General features: G+C 46.3%; 1 protein-coding gene across 1 annotated transcript in view; it reads right to left on the bottom strand.

Annotated features, from left to right (window-relative positions):
* The window catches only part of KSR2 (kinase suppressor of ras 2), a 424985-nt gene that overhangs the window by 309012 nt on the left and 99467 nt on the right, over positions 1–16506 (bottom strand). Inside the window, exon 3 of the mRNA XM_003789934.1 lies at positions 15291–15441. Coding sequence (XP_003789982.1) covers positions 15291–15441 — 151 coding nt within the window. The remainder of the gene's footprint in view (positions 1–15290; positions 15442–16506) is intronic.

The following is a 16506-nucleotide window of genomic DNA, read 5'->3' as shown; positions in this document are numbered from 1 at the left end:
ATCTGGTCAGAGCCATGGGTCTGAGGGAGGGTCCTATGTGGCTGGAGCGCCCCAATCTGGCCCCAAGCTCTTTCCAGATGTCTCCCCAGAAAATGAAGCCACTGCCCAGATTCCCCCTGCCTCTGCTGAGCTCCCTTTGCATCTCTGCTACTTATTATTTCGAGCCTGTGTTTCAATGTTCCTTCTCTTCAGTTCATTTTCCCCTATTATAAATAATTGGTTTTTGCAGTGTGGCAGGGAGACCAACGCAAGAGCTTCAATGACATGAGCGCTGGAGGAAGGTTAGTGGCAGCAAGGCGGCGTCAGAGCAGGCTGCTCAGGTCAGCACCCTGCAGCTCGCTCGAGGCCAGCCAGGGAAGGGGACCAACGAGTCCTCCCAACTATCAGCCCCTGCCCAGAACGCTCTGTCTGTAAAACAGAATTAAGCCCACTTTAGTTCCCTGCCTTAGCTAGGTCAAGACCTTCTCCTCTCTGACACTCAGTTTTTCCTTATTTGAAAGTTGAGGCGATCAGACCCAGGTTCCTTCCAGATTGCACATTCCGCGCGTCTTTTCCGCGGCGCTCGAGTCAATTCTGACTTCTCAGCTAAAGGAAGGTTATCCGGCAGCGCCTCCTGGTGGCCGAATGTGGCATTGCACCATCTTGGATGGTGTAGAAGAAAATAAATAATGGCAGGAAAAAGCATCTGAGTGTTTACAGCCGACCAGCTATTTGACCCTAACTTTTTCAAGCGCGGAGCCTGGGGTCTAAAGCAACAGTAGAGTTCTTGTCACTCGGTTCTTCTGCTCTCCGTGCTAAAGAAGGCAGAAGGTCTTTAGAAGGCAGAGCTTGAAAAACAATGTCAGCCCCAGTCCCCTGGGCATCCCAGTATCGGATTACAAACCTTGTCTGCCTCGTTTCTCCTCCACAAAGTACCAGACAGAGAAGAGAAAAACAAAAGCACTAAAGAAAGAAAATGATCAGATGATGAAGCTCAAGTGAGCTCTGCTCCCAAGGACAGGGCTGACGTGGGGGCTCATCTCCACTCTCCCAACACAAGGCAAGGGTTCTCTGTATGAGGGGGCGGGGGGGGGGCTTTAGGGTTTTCTTTTTCAATTGAGGCATAAACTCAGTAGGGAGATTTGGAGTGTGAGTTCCCACATTTCAGAATCCCATGGAGATGACAGACGCATCCCAAGACAGACTCTTAAAAGGGAGTGAGTTTCAGAGAGTACTATCCAGAGGGCAGCCTCATCTCTGCCACTCTAGAGATAATCAGATGCGGTTCCCACCCTCAAAGAACCCACAGTCTGGTGAGAAACAGGGAGAAAGTTAGAGGGAGGACGCTGCATAATGAAAGCACATGTTGGGGGTGAAACTGATGTGGATTTGAGCAAAGGCTCTACTAGGTACTGGCTGTGTGACCCTAGGCAAGTTACTTACCCTCTCTGTGCACATCCCTACTTCCTGCCCTTTTTGTCTTTCCCTGAGCACTTAGTATAGAAAGTGCTCCATATGTGATGCCTCCTTATAAATGCTGTATCATTTGTGCAAATATTAATTCACCACTGCTATAGAATTTTGCATAGTCAATAAATGCCTCTCCAACCTCTTCATAAATGTATTGCCCTTCTCCCTAAGGAAGTCCTGCTTTACATCAGACCGAGACTCTCCTGGTTTAGAACATGTGTGTATTTGTTTTAACTAATGCTCATTATTACTTACGTGGTGTCTGACAACAAGGGTTAGCAAACTTATTCTCTAAAGAGCCAAATTATAAATATTTCAGGCTTTGTAGGTGGTATGGTCTCTGCCACACGGCAGCACAAGTCTGATGTTGTAAAAACATCAGCCATAGACAGTATATAAACAAATAGGTGTGGCAGTGTTCCAATAAAACTTTATTTATAGAAGCAGGTGGAGGGCCAAATTTTGCCAGAGGGCTATAGTTGGTTGACCCCTCTTTTAAAGAGAATATCTCTCATTATCTGTTCATTATCACCACCCACACATTCCCATCACTGACACATAGAAACCTCTTTTGTTTCACTTCTTTCTCCTAGGGAAAATTACAAATGCTTCAACCTTCCCCTCCAAGGGCATAATTTCCATGATTAAGTTACCACAGTTCATTTATTTGTTAATTCATTCAATAATACTTTTGCTACTGTGCTAAGTAGTTTGCAGGAAACAAAGGAAGTACTGCGTTTAGAGTGTACGGTCTGGGATCAGCCCAAGCTTAAGTGCTGATGTCCTGCAATTTACTGGCCATGTGACCTTGGATAACATTTTCACCTCTCTGTGCCTTGGTTCTCTTACTGAAAACTGGGGAATCCAATAGTCCCCACCTCATGAGGGTATCTAAAGATAAAGTAAAATAACCCTCAAAATCAGCTTAGAACAGTACCTGATATAAAGTATATTTTTAATGTTCATTGTTATTATTTTTGTTGTTATTAAAAGGCGTCTCCTACTATCTAGAAATCTATGGTCTGATATGGGAAAGTTATATCTCAAAACACCTACAAGATAACTGCCTGGTGAGTGAGACACAGAATTGAAGGAGGTGCAGTCCAGGACGTCTCCCCAGCGGTGGTGCCACTTGTAATAAATCGCACCTTGAGGCACCATCCAGAGTTGTCTAAGACATGAGAAGGTTTACTCCAGGAAGGTGCAGCCCAGGAGGTTTTCCCTTTTCAACAGGCGCAGAGAAAGGGCTTCATCAATAAGGAAACCATGGAAATGTGTGGGGTCTGAGCATCTAGCCCTGCCAGGCATCCTCGGGAGGAAGTTATAGCACCACAGCACAGACCAAAATAAACAGACTGAGCTCAAGGAGGATTATTTTCCTTCAGACTTTCTCGATTAAGACGCACAACTACTTATTCGTGTTGCCCAGAATGAGAGAAAATGCGAACCAGCAAAAGACAAATAACAATCGCCCCGAATCAGAGGACAACCATGCTAAAGATCCAAGTGTATTTATTTCCTTCTAGACCTTTTCCCCCTATGCATCCGTTTTAAAAAGACCAAGCAACATGCAAATGTGGGTGCAAATTATGGTTTGCATAACCTGTGGGTCGTGACCCCTTTGGGGGTTGAATGACCCTTTCACAGGGTCACCTAAATACATCCTGCATATCAGATATTTACATTACGATCCATAACAGTAGCAAAATTATAGTTAGGAAGTAGCAACAAAAATAATTTTATGGTTGGGGGTCACCACAACATGAGGAACTGTATTAAAGGGTTGCAGCATTAGAAGGTTGAGAACCACTGGTCTATAGTGCTTCCCCCCCCGCCCCAAACAATAGCGTGGGTACTTCTCACACAAGACTGTAAGTCAATAATCAAGGAAATAATTAAAGAAAGCAAAAGGCCACCTGAGGGAAAATCATGTCTATAATAAACTGGAACCATCTCCTGGTTTTCAGCAATGCTGCTGTCACACCGGAACGTTTTAGGGGAAGGCAAAAATAATTTTGTTCCAAATAATCACATTGTTTCCATCCTCTCTGACCTTTCTGCCTTCTCCCCCCACACTCACTGCACACTTCAAACATATTCAAGTACTTCAGGAAGCCTCCCGTCCTCTCTCAGGACCCTAGCTGGGAAGGGCAGAGAGAGACTCATATCTGCCAGGAGTTTTCCCACCTGCAGAATGGGTACCCAGCCTAGTCGGCCCTGAACTCACACAGTTAGTTGTAAGGTAAAATGAGATCATCTGCATCATCTGCTCCCCGAAACGGAGGTCCCTCTACAAAAGTGTGATAATGTTATTTGGTGTTCACATGCAGCCTTTAAATCATTTCTTGTTATCTCAATTCTCATGTAGGCTGCTAGCTCCATCCCTGAAAACCCCCAAAGAGCTGCCCTCCACCAGCGGAGCAAATGGAAACGCAGGGACCCCCAAGATAAAGGAAAGCCATTCCCACAGGTCTGAGGGGGCGGGGGGTGGGGGGGCGTGGCTTAGCAGGAGTCAGACAGACCTGGGTTCAAACCCTGCCTCTGGGTCAGTCTCTCTTACCCTCAGTTTTCTGACCAGGAAACAAGAACAGTTATCCTATAGACTTCACGAGGCTGTTGAAAATACTAAATGAGTTGACGCTTTGTGTCAATTACCCAGTGGACTTGGCCTGGGAAGAACCTAGGCATTAATTCCTGCTGCTGTTGTCACAGACCCCTCCCATTCACTCAGTGACTCGGTGGCTGTTTAACTCTTCAACTCTGAGCCTGACTGTGGACTGCAATAATTGTCCAAGTACAGTCCCCAAAGCAGAGATGTCATCACCTGGGATCTCGTTACAAATGCAAATTTCTGGGCACTGCCCCAGACTGGCTAAAACAGGAGCTCTGCGGGTGCACCCTCTGGGGGATTCTGCTTGGAGAATCACTCTTCTAGTGGGAAGGGGTAAGGAAACAGGTAAACCAAATCATTCTGGATGGGTCGGACAGTGGCTGGGACCCAGGTGGGGCTCTCTGTAAAGGTGGCATTTGAGCTGAGACCAAAATGACAAGGAAGCAGCCAGAGGAAGATGGGGGCAACACAACTAGGCTGGAAGAATGAGCCATGCAAAGGCCCTGAGGCAGACTCCGTGAGGAAGAGATGGATAGTCAGGGTAGCTGGTGTGATGAGCCAGAGAACACGAGCAAACAGGGAACCACTCAGGAGCCTGAGGAAGGGACTTGGGGTCTTATTCCAAGATGCAACAGCTTGTTTGGCTCTGACTCAGTTCATCTGGTTTGGTGTATGTGGAACCCACAATCTTCAAAGAGCTTCAGTCCCTGCCAAGCACGTGGTACAAGTTCAGGGTCAATTCTGTGCCCCACTCTTCTGCTTTTCCCAGGTGCCAAGAATAAAAAGAAGTGACAGCCAGGGAGCCAGGCTCTCTTTATTCTCACTGGGCGTTTCCACAAAAGCCAGCTGCTGACCTCATGAAGCAGCAAATGGGCAAGAGAGAGGGGTCAAAGGTGGCCTGCAGGAGAGCCAAAGTGGGCAGGATGGAGAAGGGCAGATGAGCTCACCAGGGGCTCTGCTGCAAGTCAAACACAGGGCAGGAAACACCCCACCCCAGAGAACAGCCTGGGCTTCGTGGGAAGACAAACACAGGGCAGGAAAACACCCCACCCCAGAGAGCAGCCTGGGCTCCGTGGGAAGATGCTTTGTTTTGAATTCAGCTTGGAAACCAGAGAGGGAGGAGGGAAGCAGACTTTAAAATCAATAAAAATAGTCAGAGCTCAATATGGATTGAGTGCCCAATTTGCCAGGCAAGCATTGATATTAACACAGTGTTTATATGAACTCATTTTTTTCCTCCCAGTGATTCCATAAGGAAGAAAGGATTAGCGTCCCCATTTCACAGATGAGCAAAGCAAGGTAGAGTTAAATGGGTAGGAAATGTTAAGGCCAATTCCTACAATGATGGAGGGTGGGAGGAAGGAAAATTGACTGATAGATTTAGTTTTACCTAAAACAAGTTAAGTGAAATTTGATCCATCCCTTTTCTGTCCTAAAACTCTCTGATAGCTTCCCATTCTAAGTGGAAGAAGCTTCCTGCCATGGCTGTGAGGGGTCCCAGGAGCTGGACCCTGTTGATGTCTTTGGCCCTGACTTTTCACGTGGAATGGCCCATTGTCCACTCAGTTAGCTGATACCCACCTTTCCAGAATCGCCTTCTCTGTATGGTTCCAGGTTAGAGTTGGCCAAAAGTGAAGTTGTGCAGGATTTGGGAGGCAAAGGTGACATGGTCATCATGCTCTGAAGTGTGGCATGTTTATCCTGTACCCTCCCCACTCCTTCCTGACAATAAGCCCTTGATGACCAACAGTGACCTCAGGTCCACTGCCAGACACTTTACACCAAACTCACAGAGACAGGAGCCACATAGAGCTAATGACCTTTTATAGGCATTTATAGCAATCCCACTTCCCAGGGCCCCCTAACTTCTGGGCATGCTGGCTGCCAAGTGTCACTGACAACATAACCTGGTTTACCCCATGTCAGGGCAGGACAAAACCTTTGTCTGAATTGTCAGCTTCCCCCTTTGAACTTACATTCCCCCAACTCCTTCTACAGTTGTATAAGATCCAACTTCTAATAAGTTCCTGTTTTCCATGATACTTACAGGAGTTCTGCTTCCCTGGTTGGCACCCCCACTGAGATAGTCATTAGCAGGAGGGATTCTGTACTGTTCTAATACTAACCGCTTCCATTTCCTTCCTCCTGAAATGTTCACTGATAAGAAAAGCTCAGGCCACATGGAAAGCACATATGGGTGTCTTCACGGACAACCCTGGGTGAACTTCCCCCCAGTAGCTAGTGCCCACTGCTATCCATGCACACGTGCCACCTTAGATGTGCCAGCCCAGTCAAGCCCCAGATGACTGCAGCTCAAGGTAACAACACATGGAACAGAAGAGCCTCCCAGCTGAGACCCACCAACTCTGGGACTCATGAGAGAGAACAAAGCAGTTGTTTTAAGCCACTGAGTTTTGGAGTGCTTTGTTAGGCAGAAATAGGTCATGAAAATATTCAGCACGGTTCAGCCATGGGGACCGTCTCACTGCATCTTAAAAATGCTTCAGAGATTTGCATGATTTGTTTTCTCTACTCCAAACGCTCTTCCCCTAATCTTGTCATGTCTCAAATCTTCTACTTTCTTGTCATTCAAGTCTCAGCTTAAATGTCACCTCCTCAGAAAAAGAGGATTGCTGTCAGTTTTATGTCAGTGTAGCTAAGCTATAGTCCTGAGTTATTGAATCAAACACTAACCTAGGTTTCTCTGTGAAGGTCTTTTGTAGGTGCAAGTCAAGTCTACAGTCAGCTGACTTTAAGTAAGGTCACCGGCCTCAATAATCTGAGTAGGCTGATTCAGCCCACTGAAATGCCTAAAAAGAACTGAGGTTTCCCTGAAGGAAAACAAATCCCCCCTGAGAAGGGACATAAAGAAAGGGGCTTCAAGGGACATGAAGGAGTTAGGGTTAAGGAAAAGCTGGCCTGCTAAACCAGGAAATCTGGAGGGCCCTAAGAAGGTGGTGAAGTAACCTAGGTAACCAATGACCAATGGAAAGAGACAATCAGTGACCAACAGAAAAAGGCAATACTGCCTGGAAGTGCACAGTGGCCAATGAAAGAGCTGCAGCCAATTTCACATGGGGAGAGTATTTATACTCCTGCAGACCTCTGCATCTCTGTCTCTCCCCTTCTCTCCTTCATGACAGGGGCTCACTTTCAACTCTCTTTAGACGTGCTCTAAATTTTCTCTTTGTTCTTCCTAAATAAAATCTCTCTTTGTTACCTTTTGGTTTCTATCCACACTGCCTGAGCTGGTTCCATTTTGTTTTCAGCTCCCATTCATGTGTACTTTTGATTACCACTGCGCCTCAGTTGAACTTTCTAGCTCAGCTGAGTAAACGAACCAGGTCAACTGAGTCTGGGGACTCCTGACCCCCAACACCACCCATGGACAGCAGCTTCAGCTCACACCCAAGAGTTCCAGCCTGCTCTTCCAGACACCCTGCCCTACAGATTCTGGACTACCTCAGCCATCCCTCACCATTGCATAAGCTAATTCCTTGCACTAAATCTCTTAATAGTATGTCTGTCCTACTGCTTCTATTTCTCTGGTTGAACTCTGACTAGATGGCTCTGATTGCTTTGTCAAAGCCGGCCACCAGTTAGCTTTACCTCACTCCATTTTTAATTCTCTGTATAAAACCCACCACCCTTTGTTATTTTTTTTATCATTCCCTCAAACATATTCTAGAGCAGCACTGTCCAGTGGAATATTCTGTGATGATGGGAATGTTCTAGAACTGTGCTGTTCCAACAGGAGCTACTGGCCACATATGGCGGTGATGGATCACTTGAAATGTGACTACTGAAAATGAAAAACAAAATCTTAAATTTTATTTAATTTTAATGAAAATAATTTTAATGGGCTCAGCACCTATAGCTCAACCGGCTAAGGCGCCAGCCACGTACACCTAAGGTGGCGGGTTCGAATCCCCAGCCCGGACCCGCCAAACAACAATGACGGCTGCAACCAAAAAATAGCCGGGCGTTGTGGCGGGCGCCTGTGGTCCCAGCTACTTGGGAGGCGGAGGCAAGAGACTCACTTGAGCTCAGGAGTTGGAGGTTGCTGTGAGCTGTAATGCCACGGCATTCTACCCAGGGGGACAGCTTGAGGCTCTTTCTCAAAAAAAAAAAAAAAAAAGAAAATAATTTTAATGAGTCGAGTGGCTGCCCTAGTGGGCAGCTCAGGTACAAGACACAGGCCCATGAGACCAGGTAGCTGGTCAGTCTAACCCACCACTGTAGCCCAAGCCCCACACTGACTGACACAGAGAAAGTTCTGCCAGTGTTTACTGAGTAAACGGATGAGCCATTTGTGGCAGAAGCGCATTTGTACCAGGTTTCTGTTGCTTGCAACCAAGAGTCCTAATGGGTACACCTACGTGTGAGGGATTCCTGAGAACACAGCTGCAGAGGGTACAGGGTAAGGAAAGGCACCAATGCTGGGAAGTACAAGACCCTGCAGTCTTCGGGAGGGGTGTCTCTTCCTCTGCCAGCCTTCCCCAAGTTAGAAGCAAGTAGAACAATAGGGCAATCAAGATCCATTCCTACTCTTTGTTCCTGCTCAAAGGAAGGCTATATGGTGAAAGGCGGGGGTTCTGAGGGGCTTCATTCAAAGGCCAGACTGGGAAGAAGCCAGAGAGCATCTAAGGCTGCCCTATTTTGGAGGCACTTCTCGCATCCTGTTTTCCTCCTGGCTGCCAGTTCTCTCCCTTGATGCTCGGAGGAGAAGCTGGAGAGGAGGAGCAAGGCAGGCCCTCGAGAGGCTGCTAGGGTGCAGGGCACCTGTCCACCAACAGCACCCTGACCTCTGCCTGCTCCCCTGCCTGGTGCCTGGAGTCTCTGGGAGACCTTTGCAGCATCTCTCACCTGTTCTAAGCCACCCACCTACTCTGAAGTTTCTTTGAAAACTGGACAAGAGATCCAGGTGACACTGCAGTACACTGAGCATGGTGGTGCCTATAATCCCAGCAATTTGGGAAGCTAAGATGAAAGGATGGCTTGAAGTTAGGAGTTCAAGACCAGTCTGGACAACACAGCAAGACCCCATCTCTACTATAAATAAAATTAAAAACCCTACAGTGTAAGCTGGGAGAAGGCTGGCACTGCCTACCTGTCTAAGCCCAGCTCCTACTACCTTCCCCAACATCCCCAGTGGGCAGCCACACTAGTCTCTCTGTGCTTAGGATGCTCCACCAGCCCTCCTATGACAAGGCACTTCCCTGTGCACCCATCACTCTCAGTCACCTAGAGAACTTCTTCCCCTTTGGGTCTCAGCACAGCCCAGAAGCCCTGAGTTAGTTTCTGTGCCCTGGAACTCAGCACAGTGGCAGATGCAGAATGAGTACTTAATAAATATATATGGAAGAGACAGAAGAAGGAAGGGAAGGGAGGGAAACAAGACAGATCTTCCATTACACTGACTCAGGGAACATAAATTATTAGGCTGAAAAACATCAAAAGCCCCCCCCCCCCCGAAAAAAGAGTAGAGGGAAAGAAAGAACAGCAGAAAAGAGAAAGAAGGTCATGGCAACGGTACTGCAATAGCTGGGCCATGTCGCTACCAGTCTTGTCTGGTAAGACAACTGTGACCCAGGAGAAGGTGGTCCTGGAAAAACATGCTGTCTCCTGGTCTGGAGGGAGAGGTGGGGGCAAATAAGAATGTGCTCTTCCCTTTGCCAAATCAGTTCCACCCTAGGACCTTAGGAGCTCTGTCGTGACCCCGGGGGAAACTGGGACTGTGAGCCATGGAAAACACGTTTGAGGTTTTGTCTGTTTGTTTGTATGTTTGAGCTACCATGGGGATGGGAGGCCACCTCCAGAGAACACCCGAGGTTATGAAGAAGCAGCAAAGTTCAGGAGACCGTGGCTCAGAGGGAAGGGAAACAAAGAGAAGCAGAATTATAGGATTGAATTAGAAAAGTTAGAGCCCAGGGGACCCCTAGAGAGAAAAAAAAGAGTAGGGTGAGAGAAGGTGGAAAAAGTGAGCTAGAGAAAAGTAGAGGACTCTGGTTATGATGGTGAGGGTGGCAATGGTGGCGGTGATGGTGAGAATAAGAGTTATTCTGTATCTAATTCAAGCGAGGCCCTGTTATTTGCCTGCCTCATCTCATGCAATCCTCCCAATAACCAATGGGGTTCGGATGCTCAGCAACCCCATCTCATTGCTTAGGAAACTAATCCCAGAATCATGAAATGCCTTATCCATAATCACACAGATTACCGGTGGCAGAGCCAGAATTTGAACCCAAGTTAGCCTGACTCTAGATTCCAGACTCACAGAAAATGACTGAGAAATAAGAAGGAGAAAGAAGATAGAGGATGGTGCATTCCTCACCCACAATATTCTTTTTTTTGGGGGGGTGCAGGGTCAGGTTTGAATCTGCCACCTCTGGCATATGGGGCTGGCGCCCTACTCCTTGAGCCACAGGCGCCGCCCCTCACCCACAGTATTTAATATGACCACCTGCCCCTCATTCCTGGAGTGCGTTACCAACCCTTCCCTTAGCCTGCTCTGCTGATTTTTATCCACAGCATTTATTCTACACTATCTAAATGTATATGCTTATTGTGGTAACAACCTACTGTCTTTCTCCTTCACAGGGATACACATCTAAGTGGACATTTCCAGAGATTACAACAGTAACTAGCAAACAGTAAGCATTCAGTAAATTTTGTTGAATGAGTGAATAAATGTTTTTCAGTTTCAAGCCACAGCCGACATTATAAGGAAAAGTGAAGATATCCTGCCTTGGGGATCCCCTGAGCTTGTTGAGTGAATGAATGAGTATCCTTTGGCTTCAGGCTCAGACTGATCTAATAAGTTGTGAGAAGAGAAAATTGAGTTAAGATTTTCTATCTCTGGGACTCCTTTGGCACTAGGAAATAAAGATATTGCCAAAACCCAAGGAGAAAACTAAAATTAGCATTAACATCTCTGAAATAAAGCTGCCCCCATCCTCAAAGGAAAACAGAAAGAGGGATGAGAGAGAGAGAGAGATAACACAAGCAGCCTTGCCCCCTTGTCCCCATATGAGCTTCTCAACACAACTTACATTCCTCAGCCATTTACCAAACACGTATCGAGTCTAGAATTTAAAATATCTGATTTCATCACTGTAGGAAATTCTAATTCTGGGTTGAGATCCAGGGGTACCAAGATGAATTTGATACAACTTTCAAGATGTTAAGAGTCTGGTGGAAAAGACATTAGTTTATTCCTTAGTCTGGAATAACATTTTTAGTTACAGTGAAAGGAAACCATCCAGCTCCCAAGATGGTTATAAGCTTCAAGGAACGAATCATTTTTGACGAAGAGAAGGATCATTTGAGGATGCTCTCTGGTTCCCCCTGGTGGAGATCAGTAGTTAGCACATCACGCCCATCCTGCAGCAAATATAACCCGGACAAGGTACTGGGAACAGCTTATGCTGAGCCTGCCAGTAGGTAGGCCATACTCAGGTGAGGGAGTGGGACAAGGACAATGACAGTCACTATAAAATATAGTCAGTTGGTAGAGAAGCACTCATTCATTCAATCAACAAAGGCCAGCATCCTCGAGGCAGGAGCACCCCAGTCACATTAAAGGGAAATCAAGGAGACCATGCGGCTGAAATAAAACGAGCAGAGATGAGACTAGTGGAAGATGAGGCCAGGAAGATGCCCAGGGGCCAGCAGCGTAGACTTCATGGATCCCTGGAGGTACTTGGCATATTGGTGGCCAAGGGCCATTGGTCAACTCAGTTTGCAGGGCCCAGGAACACCCTCATCGAGCACCAGATTTTGGTGTGGGCCTGGGGAGGAGCAAGAATTCACCAGGAGGACAAAAGGGAAAGAGAAGTCTAGACAGATGGATGAGTACCGAGGTGTGAATTCAAGCCTCATCTAGAAAACTCTGATTCGTGGATTTATCAGATATTTAGGGTTTGAGGAGGAAATGTGAACAGCAGACCTCCAAACTGCAGCCAAATCCTAAGAAGTTTTGTAATCCATGAGAAAGACACTCTTGCACTGTAAGACGCAGGTGAGTTTTCACAGCCAGGTGAGGGGGAAGATGCATTTATTCAAAAATGTGCATTGAGCCCCTACCTTGTGCCAGATACTGGCCTTCACCCTGGGAATCAAACAGGGGGCAGAAGCAAGCAGTTACAAGTCCTGCCCTCTGAAAGCTTACAGTCTAGCAGAGGAGAGAAACAGCCATCTAAAACAAATTACTCCCCCGAAAGGGCAAAAATTAAAACATGTTAAGTGGCCTTGTTCCCTACAGGAACAGCAGGGGCAAAGTCTGATGCTAAGGACACACAGAACTTCCTTACCAAAAAACCCAAGTTAAGCGGACCTCAGCCCCAAGTGTTGCAGGAATTGGGCAAAAGTGATGCCTTTGGCCATTGTTTTCAAGATCTGAGTAGCCCTAAGGCTGGCATCTGAGGTAGGACATAACAGCTGGCTGGGAAGTCAGAGCAGGCCCCTGTGGACACCAGAGGATGAGCAGGATCAGTGTAGGTTGCAGCATAGGTCACAGCCCATAACTGAGGTGTGAAACTGGTGGTCATCACCAACATTTGGTAAGTGAGATTGAATAAGACAGGAAGGCACAGTGAGAATAACATAGTATAATAAGCACTGTTTCATGAAACGTGTGCTTCTGTTGTGTACGTGCACCTACAGGTGGGGGCTGCATATGAATCAGAATTGTTACTGTGGGGTTTTTTGTTTGTTTGTTTGTTTGTTTGTTGGGTTTGGAGGGTTTTTTAGAGATAGGGTTTTGCTCTGTTGCCCAGTCTGGAGTACAATGGTGTCATTGTAGTTCACTCCAGCCTCCAACTCCTGTGCTCAAGGAATCCTCTTGTCTCAGCCTCCTGAGTAACTGTGACTATAGGTATGCACCACTGTGCCCAGCTAATTATTTTTTAGAGATAGGGTCTCACTATGTTGCCCATGCTGGTCTCAAACTCCTGGCTTCAAGTGATCCTCCCATCTCTACCTGCCAAAGTACTGGGATTACAGCCACGAAACACTATGCTGGGTCTGGTACTGTGCGTATTGATTGAAAAAGTTTGGTGTGGTGCCCAGGCTCAGTGGTTAGGGTGGTGGCCACATACACTGGGACTGGTGGGTTCAAACCCAGCCCAGGCCTGCTAAACAGCAATGACAACTACAACAACGACAAAAAAATAGCCCAGCGTTGTGATGGGCACCTGTAGTCCCCAGCTGCTTAGGAGGCTGAGGCAAGAGAATTGCTTAGCCCAAGAGTTTGAGGTTGCTCTGAGCTGTGATGCCATGACACTCTACCGAGAGCAACATAGTGAGACTTTGCCTAAAAAAAAAAAGAAAAGAAAAGAAAAGAAAAAGAAAAAGTTTGAAAAACACCAGATTAGAAGACCTCTCAAGGTGTCACCCAGCCCTGGGTGTCACAAAGGATGACTGTTCTGTCCCTGGAGGCCTGACATAAACATCTCCCTCTCAGGTAGAACAGGAGTCCAGCTTTTAAGGACTCTGCCAAACTCAATAGAGCCACTCTGATGAGAAGATGTAAATTCTGAAAAGCAATTAAGAACCAGCCTATCCTCAAATGCTCACTGTCATGCACTGTGGGTGCAGGGGAAGGGAAGGGAAGAGGTGGACATCGCCAGGGGCATTCTGGAAAGCAATACAGCAACGTTCACCAGAAGCCTTAAAATATATAAATGTCTTGCCACAGGACCCCACTTTTATGAACTTGCTCTAAAGAAATAGCCACAGTGGCACCCAAAATTGACACTGTGGTAAAGCTTTTGATAGGAAAAATATGGATACAACTTAAAAAATAGGAGATTGGTTAAATAAATGGTATTAGGATTTGGGTATTAAAAATAAGAAGAAAATACAAAGGAAGATGTTTATGAGATAACATCATAACTTGGTGCAATTTTTTTTAAACAGAGAAAACTGCCACCTGCCTCTCACCGTAGATAAAGAGAGGAAATCACCTTGGAACGTATTTTGTATTTACAGTGACTGAGAGGTCTTCTTCACCATGCTAATGTTAGGTAAGCATTGTATTAGAAGTAAGGAATAACATGACCTGTATAGCTAATCAACTGGGCATGATTTGGTCTCCCTGGGAACATTTGGAAGTACGTGGAGACATTTCTGTTTGTCATGACTTGGAGTAAGGGGACCTTACAAGCTTCTTATGGTTAGAGGTCAGGTATGCTGCTACACTAACATCCTCTAATGCACAGAACAGCCCCCAACTTATAGGCCCTTTTGATGTTGACTGTGGCCCAGATCAGGATCTGCCAGCAGGGAAAAATACAAAAGGGCATGCATAGGGGATCTGGGCCAATGACCTGTTTCAAATATGTTTTGTTTTGTTCACTGCTGCATCCCTGCTAGCAAATAATAGTTACTCAGTAAATAATTTCTGAATGTTGCATGTTGAATCAAGGCAGAGCATCTGTGACTAAGCATCTACCAGACTCCACCTCACTAATGTTCAACAGTGACATCTGGTGGTGGGAATTGAAACCACCATGCTATTGGCCAACAAGACTTGCAGCTGCTGTTTGTAGAGCAGATACCTTGGACTGAAAAAAGCCCTACATTTTGTAGAAAAATCATGAGGCTAGAGAGAGAAGCAGGAATCCTCAAGAGGATAACATCTGATGTTCTGCCAACAAAGGTAAACAAGTGCTCATTTGTCAAATAAGCAATTAATTGGAAAGGAGAGATGACAACATAATTGGGAACCAAACTGATAAAAACAAGTCACAGAGATAATTGTGTTAAGTGGGGGAGGGGAGTTTCAAAATAATATCTATGGATAATTCTGATTCTATTGTTTTTTTAAAAAAACACACATACCCATTTGTCTGGAAAAAAAAATTCTGGAGTTGAGGGTATTTATTCTGTCCTTTCAATATACATTCTAATTTATGTCACAGTGAATGCATATCATTTATGTAAAAAAATAAGAAGAAGAATTGACCCAGAATACAAAAGCACCCAGAGGGTCTAAGGTAAAAAGATCCTGGTCTCCCACACAGGTCTCCCATAAACAGGTAATGTTTTCATATCTGGACCCTCACTCATTTCTTCCAGCCTCCAAATCCCAAGTCCATCTTTCTTGCCCCTGCTTGTGAGCCAGACTCACCATCCAAGGTTGACTCTGCATTGTCCTGGCCTGTAGTGGCGGGCACATGAATATGGAGGGACAGTGGCAGGTGTGTTGGGGAATGTCTCTCGTGCTCACCTGACATGTGGACATTCCTGAGGCAGGAGAGGGAGGCGTTGAGGCGCGCACACTCCTCCCGATTGGCTCCGTATTTCTCCACAGTCTCACACACCTGCTCATCCGTCATCTCCAAGAGGTCCTCCAGACTCAGCTGGCCCGGGGAGATCTCCTAGGGGAAGGGACAGAGGAGGATTGTAAACTACAGGGCAGGAACAACACCTGAGCCTACACACTGCCCCCTAGTGGTGCATATGGGGGCACATGAAATCTAGGGTCAGACAGAGCCTGGGTTTGAATCTCAGGTTTGGCACCCATTTAGCTAGATAACCTTGGACGAGTCACTTAACCTCTGGGAGCCTCACTTTACTCACCTATAAAACTGGGACCCTAAGTGTGTATACTTGGCAAAGTAGCACAAATGCTGAGCACTAAGGAACTCCTATGGTTCTGGGAGTTAATACTGGGCGTGTCTCTTCCTCCAGCTTCTGACCTCCTTAGGAGGCAAGGCCCCATTTTTTAAAAAATGACTCCTGCTCTGTTTGGACTGTAGTGGCTCGTTCAAAACCCCAACACGAACTCAGAGCAAGCAAGCTGGACCATGTGAGTCTGCTGATGGCTGTTCTCCACGCTCTGCTTCCTCTCTTCCCCCACTACAGAGCCGAGGGCTCATACTCATCTTTAGAAACCCTAAGGGGAAAGGGCCTGGAAATCTGTGGGTGGTTCAGTGCTAGTAATAAAACTGAATGCGTGTTTTCAGCCCCGTGGGATGTGGCTTTGCCCAAAGCAAAATGGTAAAGTGTTACCCCTGGGATAGAGCGTGGAGTGAGGAAAGGATGCCTCAGAAGAGAGTGGCTAGGAACAGAGGAGGAAGGATTTCCGGCTACTGATGGACGTGGTGGGTAGGTGCTTCCCCACTTCCGTCAACCATTCCCTCCCTCCAGAATGGTGGTCTCCTTGGACATAGCAATGTGGCTACACCTTAAAATTTATCAAACTTCTCTATTTATGCATCTATATCTACATACATATATAAGATTTCTTTATATAGCATTTAATGGTATCCAATATTTTTACATATACTATTATTATTTAAATAAAGGTTTTAATTATCCACAGATGGCGATAGTAGGGCAATATTGTGGGATACGTCTGCCCTCTTGTGGCCATATATGTGTATTACAACAAAATACAGCTTTCGCATTAAACTGATGGCCAGAAAGGGAAAAAAACTGTT

The sequence above is a fragment of the Otolemur garnettii genome, unplaced genomic scaffold (assembly GCF_000181295.1).
Source record: "Otolemur garnettii isolate 467f Iridium unplaced genomic scaffold, OtoGar3 scaffold00038, whole genome shotgun sequence".
Classification (NCBI taxonomy): domain Eukaryota; kingdom Metazoa; phylum Chordata; class Mammalia; order Primates; family Galagidae; genus Otolemur; species Otolemur garnettii.
The sequence above is the reverse complement of the archived record's forward strand: the minus strand, read 5'-3'. Positions and strand labels throughout refer to the sequence as shown.